Source organism: Prionailurus bengalensis, chromosome E2, assembly GCF_016509475.1.
Source record: "Prionailurus bengalensis isolate Pbe53 chromosome E2, Fcat_Pben_1.1_paternal_pri, whole genome shotgun sequence".
NCBI lineage: Eukaryota > Metazoa > Chordata > Mammalia > Carnivora > Felidae > Prionailurus > Prionailurus bengalensis.
This window is the reverse complement of record NC_057352.1, coordinates 43,832,821-43,855,372: the sequence shown is the minus strand read 5'-3', so window position 1 is coordinate 43,855,372 and position 22,552 is coordinate 43,832,821. Positions and strand designations below refer to the sequence as shown.

At 54.4% G+C, this 22,552-nt stretch overlaps 1 protein-coding gene across 1 annotated transcript; it reads left to right on the top strand.

The window, feature by feature from the left end:
• The first annotated feature begins 344 nt into the window (after positions 1 to 344).
• SLC12A4 (solute carrier family 12 member 4) lies at positions 345 to 22,467 on the top strand. The gene is made up of 24 exons (XM_043600880.1): positions 345 to 554; positions 5,224 to 5,318; positions 6,758 to 6,889; positions 10,613 to 10,759; positions 10,846 to 10,900; positions 12,685 to 12,815; positions 14,348 to 14,589; positions 14,730 to 14,944; positions 15,464 to 15,628; positions 15,705 to 15,803; positions 16,081 to 16,138; positions 16,501 to 16,675; positions 17,112 to 17,230; positions 18,865 to 18,963; positions 19,155 to 19,274; positions 19,482 to 19,586; positions 19,830 to 19,998; positions 20,281 to 20,476; positions 20,595 to 20,764; positions 20,855 to 20,986; positions 21,064 to 21,171; positions 21,304 to 21,491; positions 21,606 to 21,739; positions 21,912 to 22,467. The coding sequence occupies exons 1-24, from the start codon at positions 440 to 442 to the stop codon at positions 22,001 to 22,003; spliced, it is 3,261 nt and encodes a 1,086-aa protein (XP_043456815.1). The 5' UTR covers positions 345 to 439; the 3' UTR covers positions 22,004 to 22,467.
• The last annotated feature ends 85 nt before the right edge of the window (positions 22,468 to 22,552 follow it).

Genomic DNA, 22,552 nt, shown 5'->3' with positions numbered 1-22,552 from the left:
CCTGCCTCCTCTTTCCCGTCCCTAAGTAACAGAAATGTCGCTGGATGCTTGCTAGGGCAAGCATCTTGCAGAGAGTGCAGAGCCAGTGCACCCAGCGCCCTATCTCACGGAGCACATTTCCCCATTTTACAAGCATTGCATCTGAAGCTCAGAGAGGGCGGCCCCTAACCCAGGGTCACACAGGAACCGGGCTCTACCCAGGGCGTGGAGCCGCCAGCAGCCCTGCCCCCCGGGGGGGGGGGTGCTTCGCGACCCCTAGACCCCCCTCAGGGAGGAGCCGGCCAGAGCCCCTCCTGCTCCCCGCCCCCGAGGGGCGGCCCGGGGGGCGGGCGGAGGAAGTGAGCGCAGCGGGGAGGAATGCGAGCGGGCGGGGCGCGGCGGCCGGGAGCGGCGGGGACTGCCCGGCAGGCAGCCGGGGCGGCGGGGCCGAGCGCGCGCGATGCCTCACTTCACCGTGGTGCCGGTGGACGGGCCGAGGCGCGGCGACTATGACAACCTCGAGGGTCTCAGTTGGGTGGACTACGGGGAGCGCGCGGAGCGGGAGGACTCGGACGGTGAGGGCGCGCGGGGTGGGGGCCTTGGCGGGGGCAGGGGAGCGGGCCACGCGTGGCCCGCGCTCGCACATACATCCGAACCGTGAGAGCACACGTCGATGCGGGCCCAACTTTTGTTAGCCTGCGCCGCCGCCACCTCCCTCGCTTCGCGGGCGCAGACACTATTTCCTTGGGCCCCCGGCGCCCGAGGCTGGGCTGCCCTCCCCACCCCAGCTCCTCCCATGCGGGCCGCGGGCGGGGGCTGCAGACGTGGCCGACGAAGGAGGCCAGGCCAGTGGGGCCGCCCGGATAGTGAATACCGCCGAGCACCCCCATCTCTGGCCCTTCCCGGCTGGGAGCACAGCCACGTCTCGGACCCCAGTTCCTCCACCTTCTGTGAACCTCCCCCAGCCTCCTCTCGCCTCGCCTGTCCATTTGCGCTTCAGTGACTCTTTCCCAGAGACTAACCTACCCTCTCTCCTCCCCCAGCTGTATGGCGCCAGGCTTTGCCTGCCTGAGGGGGTCTATGGCTAACTGCCTGTGAGCGCACTCGTGTTGATCCCACCTTGGGGCTGTAGGTACAGTGGGCATCTGTAGAGCACTCCACAGAACCAGGCTTGTCTAGGCGCTTCACGTGAATTAACTCGTTTAATCCTCCCAATTTCTCTCATGGGATGGGTCCTGTTACTCACACTTAGGAAGGAGTGAACTGAAGAGTGGAGCAGTTATATAATTTGCCTCAAGGGATTCAAACCCAGGCTTAAGAAACTCCAGCACCCTCTTAACCTAGGTGTTAGAACTGAGCTTAAAGGTATATCTACCACCCCCCCCCCTTCTCCCAGGTTCCTGCCTCCCTCCAGACCCCTTTCTCTACCTCCCACCAGGAGAGGCCAGGGGTGGGGGTGGGGGAGCTGTCATTGCCGAGACTCACTCTTGGAAAACGTGTCTGTACATATAGTAGCAGCATATGTATGTGCTTGTGCAAGTGTGTAGCTGTGGCTCTCACACTTGACTGCTATGTGTGGAGATGGCACCAGACAGTGGTGTGGGCTGCTGGACATGTAGGTTTTACAGGCTTGATGGTGTGTGCATGCACACACCCCACCTCCACCCCCTGCCCCGAGCCTTGTTCCAGTGGTCAGCAAGAGCCAGCATCCCCTGCTTCCCTGTTAGCTCTGGAAGGCTCTTCTCCCCCAAAGGCTGGGCCAGCCTGCATCCCTAGGATCAGCCTAGGATCAGCCTTGCAGCAGCGGGCCAGCAGAATGAGCCTAGCCTCTGGCCCCGCCTTGGCCTCTCAGGGTGTCTGGAGGGAACTGGAGCCACATTGGCTGCGTCCTGCTAGGTCCCTCCAAGCCGGACGAGCTCCTCCCACTATCCCCCTCCTTCTCTTGCTCCTTTGCAGCCAGAACTTGGCTGTGTCTGCGGTATGGGGGACACAATGCGCCCTGGTGAGTGCTTATGATCCTTCTTGGTGGGTACTGCAAAGGGTCAAAGGGCACAAAACAGCCTCAGATCCATCTCGTGGGGCCACACCAACCTGGTACCTGAATCTCTCAAGGCCCCTACTTCTGCTCCAAGGGGTGCAGATGGGCCTCTCATCCAGCCCACTATGGCCTGTGGGCAGGGGTGGGGAGCTTCCAGAGGGGTACCTCTGGCAGATGCCTGTGAGCACGGGGATGAGGAATCTCACCTGGGCCCCCAGTTATAGCTGGTGTGTTCACAGCTGCTGGTAAGGACACACATATATGTGTACCTCACAGGTAGTCCCCAAGGCCCACACCATGCTCTGATTCACTGGGGGTCTCAGGTTGGTATTTGAGCAGCTTTGGCCTGGCAGGCATGCCCAGACCTGCCCTGGAATTTTTGGAATAGCTGAAGGCCGTACAGACATCCAGGCACTGCTTAGGTCCCTGCACATTCCCACAGTTCTGTTGGAGCTGTCATTAAACAAGTCTTTGGGAAAATCCAAGGAATGACTGGCGCCAGATTGTCCCTTTTCTGATGCATCTGGGTAGTTGGAAGAGTGGCTGTTACTTATCTCTACTTCATAGAAGAGGAAACCAAAGCAGCACAGAGAGGGTAAGCAGATTGCCCTGGGGTCACACAGAAGGAGGTTCTGGAATCGAAGCCAGGCAAATTGCAATCCCCAGTCACTCTTCTCTAGTTAAAGGCTTATAGCGCACCCTGGGATGAACTGGGACCCAGAGTAGGAGTAGGAAACCTGAAGGTTAGCTCTCACCTGGTTCTAGTGGATCCTGGGACCCAGATTTGGGCCCTCTCACTCGGTGACCTTGTCTCTGACTCTCTCTGAGCCTTATTTCGTTACTAAAAGGGGGCAAATGGTATCTACTGAAGTGTTGCTGTGAGGACTAAACACAACTCTTAGATGGGCTCTCAGCCACTCTGGAGTCATGGCTAAAAAGACAAGGGATTGGCTAGATTTTGGAGGAGTATTCACAGGCACGTTGGGAGGACTGCTACATGCTGAACTCTGCAGGTTTTGGATACTAGTGCGGTTTTCCTCAGACAGACAGGCAACAGTGGTGGGATAGACTGAAGTGCATGAGTTTAGCATAATTTATCATTTATTTCCAACCTACTTCCACAAAAGGGTCAGAAGAGATAAATGCAACAAAAGTGACTCCCCAAAGGACTGTCACTGTCAGATCATAACCATGAAGAGGAAGAGGGCAAGGATGAGATGAGACAGATGGTGACTGCATCTAAAGAGTAAATTTAGCTTAGAGATTCCTGGCAGTCAGTGCACGAAGGGAAATAAGATGGGCTCTATAGTTGCCATTTTCTGACAAAATGAAGCATCTGATTCATTTAGGGGAGACACTTTTGTCTTTGGTTTGGTTTGGTTTGGTTTTTTGGTCACAAAACCCAAGAGTACGTTTCAGAGGGCTTCTCACTGAAGGGCTAGTAATATAACGAGCACTGTTGCTAGGTTTTCTGATTTTTCTTGTGGCTCTTTATCCTGATCTTGAACAAATATCAAGGGCACAGCAAATGTCAGAGGGCATCTGAGGAGCTAAATGACCCCCTGAGGCTTTAACATGACTCGGTGGGCTGGCTTGACCTCCCGCTGCCTTTGTCACTGTGTTGTTGACGTTGACCTACACACAATCGTGTAGCTCATGAGACTGAGCAGCTTGGCTCACTTAGCTACTCCAGGTTACTGAATGAGGCAACGTACTGTTTTCACATGCTGTGGGAAGGGAAGAGCTGACTTTGCCCTGAAAATTGTCATCGACACGCTTTACTTCGCAGTCTCTGGGTCATAAAGAATCCATAGTACAGCACCTACTGAGTTTTGTTGCCTCGGAGAAGGCAAGTTAAACCTTATACCAATGGCGAGAGGATATATCAGATGGACGATGCATCATTCAGCATTCTTAGCTCCAAACAAGAGAAGTGACTTTTGGGCATTTAACCAGAGAAGGCTGACAGATAGCTCTCACAGAACAAGGCATGGCCAGTGCGTGGCTGGAACATTCCACTAGTCTGAGTCGGTAATGACAATTCTGTTGCCACCTCCATCAATGGACACCAGGCTAACACTGCTGCCACAGTTATTGCCATCCAACACCAACATGGCTCTTTTGAACTAAGATGAGAGATTTCCATTTGCTATGAGGCCTCTAGGCACTACAGCAGTTGCCATACCGTCTTGAGGAGGGGGTGGGAGGGGAAGCATTTAACGATTAGAAAAGGAGTCCTTCATGTCTTCTGCCTGCTCAGTGGAAAACTGGGAATGTCACCCACCGAAACTAACAAAGGATAAAGTTTGGAAAACAGGGCAATCAGAAAAAACAAACAAGCTTTGAGACTTGAGTCAGGTTTATTTAAAAAAAAAAAAAAAAAAAGCTCATCTGGCTCCTTTCTGGGAGGTTTCCTTGGCAGGAGACACTCTGACCAGCCCCAGGGTGGGTGCATGGAAGCTGGTAATGGCCGTGCACCTAGTCTGGGGCAAGTCCCTGAGATCTGGGGACAGGGAGACCAACAGGGCTCCCGCTAGTAGCCCTTGCTCAGTGCAAGAGCCACCTAATCCGGCTTTGGTAGGGCTTTCTTAGGAGACCCTTGATGGCTTCTGGCAACTACTTCCGCCCGCTGGACGGCCCTTGCCCCTCCTCCCAGCATGCCCCGGGTTGCCCTCCAGGACGCCTCCGCGTGGTGCATGGTGGGATAGCTAGCAGGGGGCCCGCTGGCCATGGCAGCTGAAGGCGCCCCGTGTAGCTTCATTTATCTGGAAGGCAGCACCCAGTCAGGCCCTGAGGACGCCGAGCCCTTGGCGCCTAGCACGCTGGGTATCCCAGATAGGCCTGGGAAAGAGGAGTTGGGGCACAGGGGTGGGGGTGGTCTGAGGGCAGGCTAGAGTCTGGCCACGCCCCCCCAAGCTGGCTCCTCCCCTCAGCGTTAACACGTGGTTGTGCCAGTATGCCTCGGGCCTTCTCACCCATGCCCTAGGGCAAATGATGCGCACTCTGTTGATCGTTTACCGCCCTGGCCATTCCGGCCCTTCACGGAGGCTGGCAGGGTATGCTGGTGAGCCTGAGGCCCAGCCTGGTAACACTGGCCCCTGAAGTGCTCCACAGAGATGATGTTTTGTGGGCTGGCTTGTTGGGCTGGTGTGCTAGGGGCTCAGGAGGCATTCCCTAACTGGGATTCTGCCCCTCTCTCTTCACAGGACATGGCAACCACAGAGAGAGCAGCCCTTTCCTTTGTCCCTTGGAGGCTTCCAGAGGAAGTGACTACTACGACAGGAACCTGGCACTGTTTGAGGTAGCTGAAGGGCCATTCTGGGCCACAGGTGTGGCAGGCAGGTGGGAGTGGGGGCAGGAGCCTTTCACAACTCAGACCTTAGCTAAGCAGGCAGTCTGGACAGTTATGTCACCTAATGTCTCGGCTCCTCCTTCAGTCTCCCTTTGTCTGTTTCCCTTGGCCCTTTGAACTGAAACTGCTCTCCCAGAGGCCACTCACAATCCCACACCATCGCCGCCTCCACGGGTGATTTCCACGTAGCCCCTCAGCAAGGTAACCATCTGTCAGGATTTCTCCCCTCAGGATTTCTTTTTTTCCCCTTTACTCACAGTATTTCTCTTTCTTCCCTCTCCTGTGAACTCTTCCTTGTCCTCTCTGGTTGGCTCCGCTGACTTTGTCCTCGTGTTTACAGAGGCCTGGTCCTTCTTACTGGATCTACTTTCTCTCTCCACACCTGCAGCCTCATTGGACACCTGTCTGGAAACATTCCCAGTTTTATGCCTCTGAACTTGAGTTTTATCCTTTTCAGACTCAAACTCAGAAGTTGGATGGAGATTTTTAAGACATGGTTTAGGCCTCTAAACTCTGACACACATTCAGCTAACTGTCCCATGAGAATCTCCTGGGCTTCTCAATCTCCACATGCCCCAAAAGACCTCCATCTTCACTTCTCACTCCAAACCGGTTTCTCCTTGTGTGTAGGGTCAGAAGGGAGCTGACAGGGAAAAACTAAATGTGGGCAAGACGTAGGTAGCCCTACGGTGCTGGGGAGGGTGCAGGAACAGGGAAAGCCTAGACTCAGGTGGCGGTTGGGGAGCCTGAGCCCTGGAAGGCCTCCTGGCCTAGAAAGCAGCAAATTTCTGCAGCAAAGGCTTTGACCTGGCTCCACCCCAAGATGGGCCAGGATCCTACCTTGGGGATTGAGGTGTGTTACAAGGCCTGGGGCCTGGGGGTAAGACCCATCTGTTCAGCTCAGGGTTTGGGCAAATAAGAGAGACTTCACTTGTTCCAGGCATCCCCCTTTTGGCTTCCTTGGTCACTGTGATGACTTTTTTATGGGAGAGTTGAGGGCAGACGTGAGTCCCAGAGGCCCACTTATAGCTGGAAGGGAGCCAGGCAGAACAGGCAGGATGAAGTGTGCCATTCGCCTGTCTGCCAGGCCTGCCCTGCCCTGCCCTCACCCCTGAGGCAGGTCTTTTTCATAAATGCTCTGGTAGTGATTGTAGCCAAGATGAGGCAGAGAGAAGCAGTCACTGGGCTGAGTCTTTGAGTGGCACGTGCTGGGGTGTGGCACCCACACCTGCCCAGTAGGCTGGCTTGGGCTTCCCCAGGCAAGAGTGGCATCAGGCCCGGGCCTGCCTGAGGGCTTACAAGGGGACAGAGGCCAGGCTGCTGGCCACCACAGGTAGCCTGGCACTGGCCAGGCCCATTGCCAGATTACCCTGTGGCTCTGTTTACAGGAAGAGCTGGACATCCGCCCAAAGGTATCATCTCTCCTGGGCAAGCTCGTCAGCTACACCAACCTCACACAGGGCGCCAAGGAACATGAGGAAGCTGAGAGTGGGGAGGGCACCCGCCGGAGAGCAGCCAAGGTAAGCTGGTCAGGGGCAGCAGAGGGGCCATTGCCAGGAAGACTGACTCAACACTCTGGAATTGGCAGTTGTGAGCAACCCAGGGGAAGTGGGTACCAGGTATGGTGAGCATGGATGATGGGCACTGAGTGCCTTGGGCTCAAGAAAGCTTTAAGGGGTGGGCTAAAGAGGAGACCCTGAAGGGGACAGAGGGCCGGGTAGGCCCTCAGCAATGATAGTGAGTGAGAGTGACAGCTGCTTTTTCTCTGACCTCTGTGTGTGACATCATGCTTAGCAGTGGACTTGGGTTCTTGCATTGTCATCTTTACGATAAAGCTATGAAACGTGCTACTTTCACCCTTAGTTTACAGATAAGGAAATTGAGTGTCAGGGGTGTTAAGTGACTCACCTAAGGTGACTCAGCCAGACAAGATAATTGTGTACACTAGAAGGCAGATTTGTGGATTCACCGTGAGCTATACTACCGTAGAAGGCCAGAGCTCTGGCTCCATCCGTCAGGATAGATAAGGGCGTTACCTTGGGAATCAGGAACCTGGTTGTCCATTGGGACTGTGTAACCAGGTGACCAAAACCTACCCATCACTGTGTTGCCTCCATTGGCAGACTTCTCCAACAGCCCCTGTGTTCCTCGAGTGCCAGGGTTAGGGGGGTGATTGGAACAAAACACTGCCTCTTGGGGCTTCCCTATCCCTCTCCTGGCCCCATCCCCCATTGCTATCCAGGCCTCTGGCCCTCCAGCCCTCCTCTCTCTTCAGAATGACTTTACATGTCTTTGCTCAGCTCCCCTATAGGCGGGGCTCAGTTTAACTGAAGACTGGAGGGTTTTGTTTTTTTTTTTACATTTTCAATTTGGAGGCAAGGAGCCCTCCTTCTCCCTTACTGACTCCCTGAGGTTTGGGAAATAGCTGTGACTTAGAAGGAGGTTGGGTTTGGCTAGTACCAGCTGTAGTGTTCTTGCTGGAGTTCAGCGCAGACCAAAGAAGTTCTTGGTTGGGATAAACTGGGGACCCAGCCTCAGACCTGGTCATGAAATGTGGACCTTGAAGGGGTGGCCCAAGGAGAGGGTAGATGAGGCCGTTGTGCACCCCTCACTTTACTCCTCCAGGAGGCAAACCAGCCCCCACTTCAGGGAGGGCAGCTGAGATCTTGAGGTCACACAGACTGGACCCCCACCCTATCCTGCTGGTTGTGATTTTGCTGGCATTTTCTGGACTGCACATGGCAGAGAACCCTGAGTATCCCTGGCTATCCTTATTTAGCCCTGCAGGGGGTAGCCTCTGAGAGTGTTGCCTGCAGTGGATGGTAGAATCCTTTAAAAAAAAAAATTTTTTTTTTTATTTTTTATTTTGAAAGAGAGAGAGAAGGAGAGAGCTCATGAGCAAGGCAAGGGCAGAGGGAGAGAGAGGGACAGAATCCCAAAACGGGCTTGATCCCATAATGTGAGCCGAAATCAAGGGTCAGATGCTTATCCAACAGAGTCACTCAGGTGTCCTCTTTTTAAAATTTTATGTATATATGTATGTATGTATGTATGTATGTATGTATGTATTGAGAGAGAGAGAGAGAGAGGTAGAATCCTTGATAAGAGCCTCTCTTTGTTCCTTAGGGCCAAGTCCAGGGAGCTGGTGACGAGGAGTAAAAAGGTCCCTGAGAAAGGCTAGTGCACATCCCAACAGGACTGTCACAAGGAAGTCTGGGTTGGTAAAGGGTCATGGTCCCTTAGCTTTATGAGGAGGCTTTCAGGATGTTGGGGCTCAGTTTCAGCTTACCTGCCCAGCTTATTGGCCCTAGGGTTAGGATGTGGGAGGATAGCAAGACTGTCTCAGTTCCAGTGGCTTTTCCTATGGAGGAAGGAGAAGACCGGTCCAGTCCCTAGTGAGTCAGCAGGTATCTAGGGAGTTGGAGCTACTGAGCTGTGGTCCTCACCCAGGATGGGTCCGAGCAGGGCAATCATGAAAGGAGGCACAAAGCAGGAAGGGTGGGCCCCCAACCAGACCCAAGGCAGCCTCTCCATGGCAGCTGCTCTGGCTCTGGCCTGATGACCTTCGCAGGCTGCCAGAGGTTATTTGGGGATGCAGAAAGCATTTCCGGCCCTGCCCTTTCCCACACTGCCCTTTCCCCAGAGTGACTCAGCTTAGAATGGGGGTGGGGCTGGGAGCTGCCACTATCCAGTGTGTGGTCCAGGGCCTCTGTGAAGGGCTCAGGGCCCAGATAAGGTGTCACCAGTTCAAGGGACCATTTGTTTTTACTTGTGCCTTTCCAGGCTCTTCTGAGGTCCCTTTAGACTGCACAGAGATCCTGCCCCAGGCCTGGACCCTTCAGAAAAGTTCCTGTGGCCACATAGTTCTCTTTCCCACCCCACTCCAGCTTGCTGGGTCTGTGGTGGAAGCTCTTAGGGCCCTGCTACCCTAGGCTGCATTCGTGGGGGCTCAGTTTTTCAAAAGATGCTAGCCTTGCCTCTTGTGTCAGCTTCTGCCCTGGCCTTCTGGCTGGCCCCTACTCTGCCCTTAGAAAGTTGAGAAATCCTGCCTGGATTTGCCCACTGGACCTTCCTTACCTGATCTTCACCTTGAGTTTTTATTGTTTATGCAGGATTTTCCTAGCACGTTATCCCAGGGGCCTTCCAAGACACCACTCACTGGGCTCAGGACCACCTTCTGGGTACCTTTGGGGCCTACTCATGATAGAAAAGTAAACAAACCAAGTATAACCCGCTATGGTCATGAGACATTCGAGTGAACTGTTACCATGACCTATAGTGACTACTGTGCTAGAAAAGTGTATCAGATGTGTTGAGGGGGTGCAAGAGGAAGTACCAACTCAACCTAAGGCAACCCAGGATAAGTTCCCAGAAGGGGTAACAGTTAAAGCCCCCTGAAGGTGTAACTGAAGAGTTTGCCAGGCAATGAGGCAGGACTGACCCTTCCAGGCAGAGATGAGCACACGTTGTCATCAGGGGCTGAAGCTGTCAAAGAATGTGATGGGGCATACCTGGTGGCCCAAACTGGGGAGTCTGGCCCACACTGTGGATTATAGGAGAGACAATGCAGAGGGTTTTCAACAGGGATGATGAGATTGGACTTGGTATTCAGTGACCCTCTACGGCCTCAGAGTGGGCTGGAGTGTAGAGAGGTCGACAGGCACCGGAAGGCACCATCCGGGTGCCACAGGTATAGTGCCCCAGGTTCAAGGGGCTGAGGCTGAAGTAAGGCAGGCTGATTTAGGGCAGCTTGGGAGGCAGACTGGGCAGGACTTAGTATCCACCTGGACTGGAGTTGACTGGAGTTGAGGGCTGGAGAGGGAGTCCCAGGGACAACTTCTTGGACTCTGACATGGGTGACATGACACCTGCTGGGTGAGATGGTGGGCATCAGGACAGACCTTTCTTTCCAGAAGTTTAGCAGAAAAGAGGAAGGGAAGGGAGCAGTACCTTGAGGGGGAGGTGAGGCTCAAAAGCTCACAGGTGGGGTTTTGAAAAGAAGCAGGTTTTGTACCTTTCCAGTCCCAAACACCTTCATATATGGAAATCAACATAGAGACCCCAGCTGTCACCCACCCGCCCTGTGCTCCCAGGACTTACACTTGGGATTTCCCTCTCCAACCTATTCTCTGATAGAACACCCTGGGAATAAGGGGATTCTGAGTGATCAGAGGCTGACCTTCCATGGTGCACCTGAGACCCCCTGATGTTCTTTGTTCCCCCCCTCCCTTTTTGCTTCACAGGCACCCAGTATGGGCACCCTAATGGGGGTGTACCTGCCCTGCCTACAGAATATCTTCGGGGTTATCCTGTTCTTGCGGCTGACCTGGATGGTGGGCACGGCCGGTGTGTTGCAGGCTCTCCTCGTCGTGCTCATCTGCTGCTGCTGTGTGAGTATCCTCACCGGGGTGCGGGCCACAGCTCCTTCACAGAGCCCACCCGGCTGAGCTGCTCACCTAAGCCCTCCTTCCCACAGACTTTGCTGACGGCCATCTCCATGAGTGCCATCGCCACCAACGGTGTGGTTCCAGGTGGGTAAGCGCCACCCAAGCCTGATGGGAAGAAGGGGCCCAGGATCTGCCTTGACATGCCCAGGAACCCTCCTTCCCCCCAAATAGTTCTCTGGTGAGGGCATATTTGCTGACTCTGACGGGGCCAACACTTAGGAGCATCCTTGCTTGACAGAGTTTGAGATTGCTGTTATGTTTTATGTTTTGTTTGTTTAGTTTAAAAGTAATTTTTTTAAAGCGTACTGGGACTGACAAAGAAGATGATGGAACACATAGGGTGGCCCAAACCAAAAGTCTGGACACTATGGATTATAGGATAGACAATGTAGAAGGTTTTCATTTTCAGCAGGGATAATGAGATTGCACTTAGTTCTCAGAGACCCCATTTATTTACTTATTCAACCATTAAAAGCAATTTTTTTTAATGTTTACTTTTGAGAGAAAGGGAGAGAGAATGATAGGGGGAGGGGTAGAGATGTGAGACAGAGGATCTGAAGCGGGCTCTGTGCTGAGAGCAGAGAGCCCAATGTGTGGCTCGAACTCATGAGCCATGAGGTCATAACCTGAGCTGAAGTCAGACGATTCACTGATTGGGCCACCCAGGAACCCCTATTTAACCATTTTTTCAAAAGTTTTAATTTATTTGTTATTTTGAGAGAGAGGGTGAGAGCATGAGCGGGGAAGGGGCAGAGAGAGAGGGAGAGAGAGAATCCCAAGCAGGCTCCATGGTGTCAGTGCAGAGCCCAACTTGGGGCTTGAATCCATGGACCTTGAGATCATGACCTCAGCAGAAATCAAGAGCCAGATGCTTAACCAACTGAGCCACCCAGGTGCCCCTATTCAACTATTTTTTACACTGATGTGGATTTCTGAATATGTATTTTATTTTTTGGATCATAATCTAGCACTATCGTTATTTATTTTGTTGCAAATGAATATTGAAGAATAATTTCTTCAAACTGTTTCACTTTGGCTGCTTCGCTATTCAGGTGGGCTTCTGTGTCTGGATTTTTTTTTTTTAATAACAGCTTTATTAGTAGTCGTGTAAAAGTAATAGGGGGAAAAAGGGAATATATGATTACCATAAAAAGGTTTGAAAATGAAGAAAAATATTTAAAAGAAAATTGAAAGAATCCGTAATCCCACCATCCTGAGTTAGAAACAGTTTATTTGGTTATTTAAACAGGATTGATAGGATACCTATAGCTGTACCTAATATATATGGATTTTTCTCCTGCTCTTGGGATCTATTTCTCCACTGTTGTAAACACTGTCATTAGCAGCTTTGCACACAGATCTCTGTTCACAACCCTGTCAGTCCCTTAAGGAGAAGATCCTAGAGTTAGGATTACAGCATGGTGGCAGGCCCTGTGCTGGGCCCTGGGAACAAAAAAATGACAACACAGCCCTTGCCTTTGTCTGGAGGGGTCAGACTAACAGACACAGCCCTAGGGAAGGGTAAGGCAGGCTGAGATGGGACATACTTAGCTAGAGGAGGCTGTAGGGACTGGCCCGAGTGCAGGGAGTTGGAGGACAGTGGGCCGGCACTGGAGCACTGCTGTGGATTAGAGCTGCCCTAGCAAAGCAGTCATTTTTCTGGCCCATGCTGGGTGTTGGAATCAGATGGGAGAGGGGTTCAGCCCCAGCCTGGCCACTTACTAACCACACAGCCTTGGGCAAACCTCCCAACCCTCTGTCCATCTGTAAGTGGGAAAAACAGTCCCTGTCACGCTGGGTGGTTGTGAGGGGTTGTCTTGGGGGAAACCCCCTTACAGAAGAACCAGCCTTGACTTTCTCTGTTGTAGCCGGGGGCTCCTATTTCATGATTTCCCGCTCGCTGGGGCCAGAATTTGGAGGCGCTGTGGGCCTGTGCTTCTACCTGGGAACAACATTTGCTGCAGCCATGTACATCCTAGGTGCCATTGAGATCTTGCTGGTGAGTTAGGCTAAGCTCTGGCCAATTCTGGTCTTCTCCATGTAGTCCCTTTCCTATTGGTTCAGGCTGCTCATGCTCCCTTCACCTCTGGCCAAAGTCTGGGGCTTCTAATATGAAAGGCCTTCTCGAGGGAGAAAGATCTGTGCTCACGCCAGTCTCCCCTTCAACCCTTACCAGTTTGGGCCAGGCAGGGAAGGGGCCTGGCTGCCTTCACCTTGGCCCTAAGTGTTCCACCCATCTGGGCATATTTCAGCCATAGCAGGTGGTCTGTAAACTGTTGCATTTAACTGAGTGATCTTGGTGATCATACAGAGCCTACTTCCTGGGCTTGTGTAGACTCTGGCCAGGTCTGTCTCCCCCAGGGCTCTATGCCAAGGATCTATGTTATCCTCATCCCTAAACCAGGGTGAACAGGACCTTGTCTGGAGGCCAGTGCCCCTTCCATGAGCCCCATGTGTGCTCTGACTCAGCTTCTCCCTCCCCACTGGACTTCCCCAGCTGGTGAAGAAGAGATGGAGGGGTAGTGGGGAGTGCAGGGTAACCAGTGCCCACCCCTGGAGATCCAGACAGTAGATGTTTAGAGGAACTGCCTGGCTACTCCCACCTCCAGGTTCTTTGCCTGTAGAATGGCTCTGCTCCTGGATCTCTTCTGGGGTAGGGGAGGGGGGTTGTTTTTTGTTTTTCTATTTCCCACATTCCTACATTTATTATTTGGATTTTTTCTCTAAGGAAAATGTGTCCTCTCTCCCATTTACTTATTTAACCGTGTATTTATATCAGTGTGGACTCCTGGATATTTGTTTTATTCTTTGGCTCACAACCCAATACTATCATTTATTATTGTTGGCTGTTTATTTGTTGGTTGCTTAGCTATTCAGGTTGTCTCCTGTGTCTGAATTCATTTTATTTTTATTTTTTTTTTAACTTTTTTTCAACATTTATTTTATTTTTGAGACAGAGAGAGACAGAGCATGAACAGGGGAGGGGCAGAGAGAGAGGGAGACACAGAATCTGAAACAGGCTGCAGGCTCTGAGCGGTCAGCACAGAGCCCGACGCGGGGCTCGAACCCACGGGCCGCGAGATCATGACCTGAGCCAGTCAGACGCTCAACCGACCAAGCCACCCAGGCGCCCCTGAATTCTTTTTTTTTTAAATAATAGCTTTATTAAGATATAATTCACATACCATATGATTCACTACCTATTTAAAGTATACAAGTTAATGGTTTTTAGTATATTCACAATTGTGCAACCATCACCACAATCGAATTTGGAACATTGTCATCCCCCCAAGAAGAAGAAACCCCATACTTGTTGGTAGTCACTCCCCATTCCCCCCAGCCCTAGGCAACCATTAATTTGCTTTCTGTCATTGATCACATTTATACATTGTGGACATTTCATATAAATGGACTCATATACTATGTTTTTTTTGTGTCTTTTTCTGAATATTAAAGGAAAAAGAAAACCAAAATGACAGGACTCACTTTCCAAATAGGAAGATCGAACTTTCTTTATCTGTCTTGTTTCAGACCTACATTGCCCCACCAGCTGCCATTTTTTACCCAGCGGGCGCTCATGATACATCAAGTGCCACCTTGAATAATATGCGGGTATATGGGACCATTTTTCTGACCTTCATGACCCTAGTGGTGTTTGTTGGTGTCAAGTATGTGAACAAATTTGCCTCACTCTTCCTGGCCTGTGTGATCATCTCCATCCTGTCCATCTATGCCGGGGGCATCAAGTCAATTTTTGGCCCTCCTGTGTTTCCGTAAGTAACCTGGGAATACCTCCAGACATTGCACTGACATTCTTCCCAAGTAGTGGCCTTTGATGCCATGAGTCCCGAGACTGCAGGATGGGCCTCTAGCTGAGCAGGTGCTGATGCTTCTGCTCCCCCACCCCCCACAGAGTGTGCATGCTGGGCAACAGGACCCTGTCCCGGGACCAGTTTGACGTCTGTGCCAAGACGGCCATGGTGAACAATGAGACAGTGGCCACCCAGCTATGGAAACTCTTCTGCCACAGCCCCAACCTTACCACTGATTCCTGTGACCCCTACTTCCTGGTCAACAATGTGACCGAGATCCCTGGCATCCCTGGTGCGGCTGCTGGTGTGCTCCAGGGTGCGTCCTCCCTCCCATCCTCCTGCTTCTGACCCACAGGCTCAGCAGGAGGCAGGCAGTAGAGCACAGAGCTGTCCTTGTGTGGCCAGCTCAGGAAGGGGGGCAGGTCTGGCTGCCTTCCCAGCCCAGCAGTGTCCTCTCAGCCTGGCTCCTGGCAGCTAGGTTTTGAGTGAAAAGAGCCGGTTTGGCCAGTATCCCAGGCATGCAGCAGCCCCCAGAAAGTTCTGGCAGCCCCTCTCCCCAGTCACCAGCCCCTGACGCTGCCTGGGATTGTTCTCACAAGAGCCATAAAGGGCCTCTGTCTAGGAGGCAGGCAGTGGTGACGCTCTGGCCGATGGTGGTTCAGCCACCTTTGCCTGTCAGACCTCTAGCCAGAAGAGCTCCTTCCCTGTGGCTGATGCTACCCCACCCCATCCTGAACCCCCAGAGCCTCTCACATCTGCAGCCTCTGGCTGGGCTGCCCCAAACTGCCCCTGGGAAGTAAGTGGGGCTGCGGTAGTGATACTGCTGCCCCCACAGAAAACCTGTGGAGTGCCTACCTGGAGAAGGGCGAGGTCGTGGAGAAGCACGGACTGCCTTCCACAGATGCCCTTGGCCTGAAGGAGAGCCTGCCCCTGTACGTGGTGGCTGACATCGCCACATCCTTCACCGTGCTGGTCGGCATCTTCTTTCCCTCCGTAACAGGTGAGTACTTCTTGCCCACCCACCCAGCCCTGCCCTGTCTCCCGGGGGAGCCCCTGAGGATGTCTTGTTTTTGGAGGCATTATGGCTGGCTCAAACCGCTCCGGGGACCTCCGGGATGCCCAGAAGTCCATTCCTGTGGGGACCATTCTGGCCATTGTTACGACCTCCCTTGTGTGTATCCTTTCCCGGGCCTGGAGTGGGCGGGGAGGGGAGCGGGAGGCACTCGCCTATGTGTAAGTTACCAGCTGGCACTCACAGACATACCACACACGTGTGGACACATACACACCTTACTCTTCACGTGCATGCGCTTGAAGGGTGTGTGCACAACACGAAATCCTCAGCTGCGTCTACAGGTTAAGGCTAGGACAAGGGGCGTGTGGGTTCTGTGTGGGGAATGAGTGGGGACAACAGTGGCAGCAGAGGCCTAGCTTTCCTTGACACAGCTGCAGACTTCAGCAGCGTGGTTCTCTTTGGCGCCTGCATCGAGGGTGTGGTACTCCGGGACAAGTGAGTGACCTGGGCCCCTCCCTGTGGCAGGGGGCTCAGCTTTTGCCTGCCCTGACACCAGCTCCCCTCGTGCGCGTGGTCCCACACATGTCCTCAGGCTGCTGGTTGCCAATGGTGGTCTGTGCCACCAGGTGAGTCCGGCCCCACCAGGACTTTTTCTTCTGAGAGGATGGTGACATCAGGACCAGGGCTGGGCTGAGGGAGAGGATAGGGGCTGGTGGACTAGCCTTCTCTGCTGAGGGGCCAGAGCTCTGCCCACCATAGCCATCCTTCCTGACTGCTGACATCCCTCGCTCTGGGCAGCCCCACCCAGGGCTTGGGGGCTCCTTGCCTGGAGCATGGCCTGAGCCTGGCCCCTGCAGGTACGGTGATGGCGTCAGCAGGAACCTGGTGGTGGGCACATTGGCCTGGCCTTCGCCCTGGGTCATCGTCATCGGCTCCTTCTTCTCAACTTGTGGTGCCGGCCTACAAAGCCTCACTGGGGCACCACGCCTATTGCAGGCCATCGCCAAGGACAACATCATTCCCTTCCTCAGGGTGAGCCCATCTGCACTCCCCCCATAGCCTGGGTACTGCGGGTCTCTCACACTGGCTGGGGTAGAGGGGTAGTGGATATGGATGCATTGCATCCTGCTGGGCCTGTGGTGGGGCCTCTGGTGGCCCCAGGGCCACGTAACCTTCCATGGGAAGTTGCTGAGGGCTACCCTGGCCCTGCCCTGATGTTGGCAGAGCTCCTTGTGGCCATAATCCTCAGGGCCTGTCTATGGCTCATCCATAACAGAGAGGCCCGGAGAGATGGGAGGGGAGAGATACTTGTGGTACCTATCGGGACAGGCGTGGGTGTGACCTGAGCCCCAGAGGGGGAACTTGGGGATGATGGAGGCGAGGCTGTGGCTTATGGCCCAAAGTGTGGGATGGGGGTGATGGGACCAGCTTCTTCCCTCACTGACCCTGCTCACTCTGGTGTATGCAGGTATTTGGCCATGGAAAGGCAAATGGTGAACCAACGTGGGCACTCCTCCTGACGGCACTCATTGCTGAGCTGGGCATCCTCATCGCTTCCCTTGACATGGTGGCCCCCATTCTATCCATGTGAGCTGGGGGGCAGGACAGGGGAATGGTCTTGGGAAGGGCTCCATCCCTCAGCCAAGGGCCCTAGCACCTCCCTATGACTCTGTCTCGTGTTGAGGATGCAGCTGGGAGACGTGTCAGGCTGTATGGGGAGAAGTATGCATGGCAGAACGCAGCCTACCTCTACATGCAGGAGTGAGCCTGGCACTTATGCAGGAGTTTTACAGAGACCAACAGGTCCCACACTCCTCCGTGGGAGACTCCCAGAGCGAACAGCCAGAGCCCTCCCCTCCCGGACACAGCAAGCACCTAGTGCCTAGTGCCTTGAGGAAGCCACCACTGCTCCACCCATCTGTTTTAGAAGTTGTTTGCTTTTACTTTGTTATTTTTAATTTTTTTTTTAATGTTTATATTTGAGACAGAGACAGAACGTGAGCAGGGGAGGGGCAGAGATAGAGAGGGAGACACAGAATCTGAAACAGGCTCCAGGCTCTGAGCGGTCAGCACAGAGCCCGATGCGGGCCTCGAATCCACGAACTGTGAGATCATGACCTGAGCTGAAGTCAGACGCTCAACCGACTGAGCCACCCAGGTGCCCCAGAAGTTGTTTGCTTTTAAAAGTTCTGTAGTCGGCTGGGCATTTGAGATCCCCAGTGCCCTGCGGGAGGTGATCAGCAGGTGGCAATTTCTGGGGATCCCTGAGGCAGAGCTCATGTGGTTACTGTGTTCACCTCTGCCAGTGGCTACTCCATTTCTCCTCACACATCTCATTCTATTGCCCATGTTCCCTCTTGCTTGCTCGGTTATCACAGGACTACTACTCACTGCCCCAGTCAACCTATAGGCCTGAAAGGTCCTCCTTCCCCCTGGAGGTAGCCCCCCCAGCCTCAGCCAGGCCTGCCAAAGTCAGTCTTCTCTTATTCCCCACTGCAGCCCAGCTCCACCAGTGCATAAATGCACACCTGAAACTGTTCTTGCCACCGTCATAGGGTGGTGACCCCTCACTGCCCAAGCCAGAGCATGTATCTCAGCCTTTATCAGGTGGCTCTTCCTTGCAGCCCTAATGGGACTGACCATTTCCCCCTTCTGGGGGTTTCTGCCCCTGACCTGCCCTCTCTAGTAAGACTTCCTGCCTTCTTGTCTGCCCTTTCTTTCCAGCCAGCTGAAGGGCTCACGCAGCAGGCCTTACCCATGTCCCAGTCTCCTACACCCACCACGGTATCCCTCAAGCATCTCTAGTTCAGTGTATGCCAAATGACCTTTTGTATTCCCTTGAGGTTCTCTTCTCCACACTCATGACAGCCCCCTCATCCAACTGGTCACCCAGGCCAGAGGCCTGAATATTGTCCAGCCATCTCCAGACACTGAGCAGTCCTCAGCACCATCCTTTCCGCTGTTCCCCCTGCCTACAGCCCACCTTCCCACCTTGTCAACCTGTGGACACTTGCCCGTCCTCTAAGACCTGGCTCTGTGGATGCCCTTACAGAAGTCCCATCTGCCTCAGGCTGTGAGGCTGAGGAGACCTGGCTGAGCCCACATAGGGCAGGGCCTTGACACTCAGTTCCTAGTTCAGCTCCAGCCTGGGGAAGATCATGTATATCAGGCACCTGGATCCCAAGGAGGCCGCTCTGTACCAACTCTTCCCTGTGCTGCAGGTTCTTTCTGATGTGTTACCTGTTTGTGAACCTGGCCTGCGCTGTGCAGACACTCCTAAGGACACCCAATTGGCGGCCACGGTTCAAGTACTATCACTGGTAAGTGCCAGCTGGACCTCTGAGCCAAGTCCTCTGACACAAGAACTTTGAGGGAAGCTAGGAGCCCCATCCAGATGGAGTTTGAATTTCGGGGACAGTGTTTGCTATTGGTGAGAGATTGGGGGGTTGGAGGCTTGGCTTGGGGCCCTACTGATCTTTCCTGATTCTGGCCCTTCCCCACTCTGGTCCAGGGCGCTATCCTTCCTGGGCATGAGCCTCTGCCTGGCCCTTATGTTTGTCTCCTCCTGGTACTATGCCCTGGTCGCCATGCTCATTGCGGGCATGATCTACAAGTACATTGAATACCAAGGGTGAGTGCGGGGCTGCCACCTGGCTGGGACAAGTGCGGTAGTCTGTATGCTGGGTTTGGGGGAGCTGAGGCATCTTTCACTAGCCACCATGGGTGTGGGGCTGGGGGTCTGTGACTCGGGGGGCTGGCTGCCTTCCATCTCATATACACATGGACAGAATCCCATGGGTGGGCCTGGGGCTCATCAGCTTGTGGTTGGCCCCTGCAGGGCCGAGAAGGAGTGGGGTGATGGGATCCGAGGGCTGTCCTTGAGTGCTGCCCGCTATGCACTGTTACGGCTAGAGGAGGGGCCTCCTCACACGAAGAACTGGCGGTGAGTTCACATCCAGACTGACAGGAGCCACTCAAGGTACTTAGGGGGTTGCTGTGAGGGTGGGAGGGTCAAGAGGTGCTGGTTCTCCCTCCCTAGTCCATGTTCCCTGTCCTGGGGTTGTCAGTGGTGCCCTTGGATCCCTGCTACTCACACTGGTGGGGGCATGTGAGGTGAGAAGGGAAGAAGAGGGGCTTCCTGGAAACCTCTGGCCCAGGTCTCAGGCTCCCCATCTGGCCACTGCAGGCCTCAGCTGCTGGTGCTGCTGAAGCTAGACGAGGACCTTCACGTGAAGTACCCACGGCTCCTCACTTTCGCCTCCCAGCTTAAGGCTGGCAAGGGCCTGACCATCGTCGGTTCTGTCATCCAGGGCAGCTTCTTGGAGAGCTATGGCGAGGCCCAGGCTGCTGAGCAGGTGCCTGCTGTAGGGGGTGGGGAGCTGACTAGAGGTGTCTGGGCTGCAGCTGGCTCCTAGGAGAAGGGGACTAATCCTGACCAGCCAGGTGGACTGCACTGCTGCCACGTGAGAGCTGGAGCAAGGGGGTATGGCTGTCCCATCTTAAAAACACGGCCTCTGGGTGGGCAGCTTACCTCCTTCTCCTCCCCCACCCGCACCTCCAAGTCATTCTGTTGGGAGGGAACCCAGGAGAGGGAACGCTAATGGCCTCGCCTTCTGACCCTGGTATGTTTCCTACAGACAATCAAGAATATGATGGAGATTGAGAAGGTGAAGGGCTTCTGCCAGGTGGTGGTAGCCAGCAAGGTGCGAGAGGGGCTGGCCCACCTCATCCAGTCTTGTGGCCTGGGTGGCATGAGGCATAACTCTGTGGTGCTGGGCTGGCCCTATGGCTGGCGACAGAGCGAGGACCCACGTGCCTGGAAGACCTTTATTGGTTTGTGATGGGAAAGATAGGTCCTGGGCTCGGCTGTGTGGGAGAGGGGCTGGGGATCAGGTGAGGGCAGAGGCCAGAGGGCCATGGGCTGGCAGTCAGCAGTGGCCTTCTTCTCCAGACACCGTGCGCTGCACCACAGCAGCGCACTTGGCCCTGCTCGTGCCCAAGAACATCGCCTTCTACCCCAGCAACCATGAGCGCTACCTAGAGGGCCACATTGACGTGTGGTGGATTGTGCACGACGGTGGCATGCTTATGCTTTTGCCCTTTCTGCTGCGCCAGCACAAGGTGGGCCTGGTGGGTGGGCCCTGGTGGCAAGCGCTGGGCCCTTGGAGGGGTGGGATGTGACTAAACCACCCACCTGCTCCCGTGCCACAGGTGTGGAGGAAGTGCCGGATGCGCATCTTTACGGTGGCCCAGATGGATGACAACAGCATCCAGATGAAGAAGGATCTGGCCATCTTCCTGTACCACCTACGCCTTGAGGCAGAGGTGGAGGTGGTAGAGATGGTGAGTCACCTGCCCCTGTGGCCCTGTGGATACCCTGTCCCATGCAGCCCATTCTTCATGGCCCACTCTCTCCCTAGCATAACAGCGACATCTCTGCATATACCTATGAGCGGACACTAATGATGGAACAGCGGTCCCAGATGCTGCGGCAGATGAGGCTGACCAAGACAGAGCGGGAGCGAGAAGTCAGTGGCTTTCTTGTTTGGGGCAGGGGTGGGTGGCAGGTCAGGCCTTTGGAGACACCATTAGTTTGGGACATCAGAATGAGGCCCCCCTTTTCCCATGGAACTGAGGCCACCTCCTCTGATTTTCCTCAGGCCCAGCTGGTCAAGGACCGGCACTCAGCCCTGCGCCTGGAGAGCCTGTACTCGGACGAGGAAGATGACTCTGCAGCTGGGGCTGACAAGATCCAGATGACATGGACTCGGGACAAGTACATGGCAGCTGAGTCCTGGGACCCCAGCCACGCCCCTGACAATTTCCGGGAGCTGGTGCATATTAAACCGTGAGTGCAGCAAGAATGGACCCAACCACACTGGAGTGTGGGGGTGGGATGGGGCCGTACACAGTCTTTGGGGGGGCCAGAGGTGGGGCCCACAATCAGCTGCATTACCTGCAGGGACCAGTCCAATGTGCGGCGCATGCACACCGCTGTGAAGCTCAATGAAGTCATTGTCACTCGCTCCCACGATGCCCGCCTGGTCCTACTGAACATGCCTGGCCCACCCAAGAACAGCGAAGGTGATGAGAACTGTATCCTTTTGTGGAGAGGCAGGCAGTGGGGAGGTGGACACACAGGAGGTCAGGCCAGGAGCTCTTCTCTCTAGATGAGGGGGTGAGAGCTTACCCCAGCCCTGATTAGTAGGCCAGATTTCCCTGGGTGCCCTTGGTCCTGGTGCTGCCTCCTTGACCTGATGCTCTACAGACATGGAGTTCCTGGAGGTGCTGACCGAAGGCCTTGAGCGTGTGCTGTTGGTGCGTGGCGGTGGCCGTGAAGTGATCACCATCTACTCCTGAGCCTCATATACACTTGTGGCTTAGAGTGGAGGTGTCCAGGGTAACAGCCCCCTCCCAGCACCCACCCACCAGCCCTGCTTTGCCTGGCCCTGCCCCGGACCCAGCTTTGCTAGGTCTCCTTGGAGACTGGGACTGGGCCTGGCAATGGAGAAGGATCCAAGGTACTGACGGACCCTGAGGGGTTTGGGGACTTTCCCATCCAGCACCCCAGGAGAGGACTGGTGGGAGCTGATGTGGGATTTGAAGGCAGCCTGCCCAGGAATGCTATTTATTGCATATTTATTGTTTGGATGTCACCATCAGAGAGGAGGGGAAGGGTGGTGAGGGAGGGGGGTCTAGCCCAGCCCACCTGCAGGAAGATCTGGCTCAGGCTACTGTGGGCAGGGACCCCCACGGAGCAAAGCGCAATGGAACTGTCCAGCTGAGGCCTTACTTTTTTCAATAAAACATTGTGTACTTCTGGGCCTCCTACTGCCCCGTCTCTGTTTCCCCTGGCACCAAGGGAAGAAGGCGGAACTGAAACCAGGCCCAGAGCTGGCTCCCTGAGGC

What these genes read in the sequence shown, in the direction of transcription:
- SLC12A4 (XM_043600880.1), top strand. Translation starts at nt 440, where the DNA reads ATGCCTCACTTCACCGTGGTGCCGGTGGACGGGCCGAGGCGCGGCGAC. An exon ending in TTTGGCCCTCCTGTGTTTCC is followed by an intron (nt 14,590 to 14,729) that starts GTAAGTAACCTG and finishes CACCCCCCACAG; the next exon opens with AGTGTGCATGCTGGGCAACA. An exon ending in ACATCATTCCCTTCCTCAGG is followed by an intron (nt 16,676 to 17,111) that starts GTGAGCCCATCT and finishes TGGTGTATGCAG; the next exon opens with GTATTTGGCCATGGAAAGGC.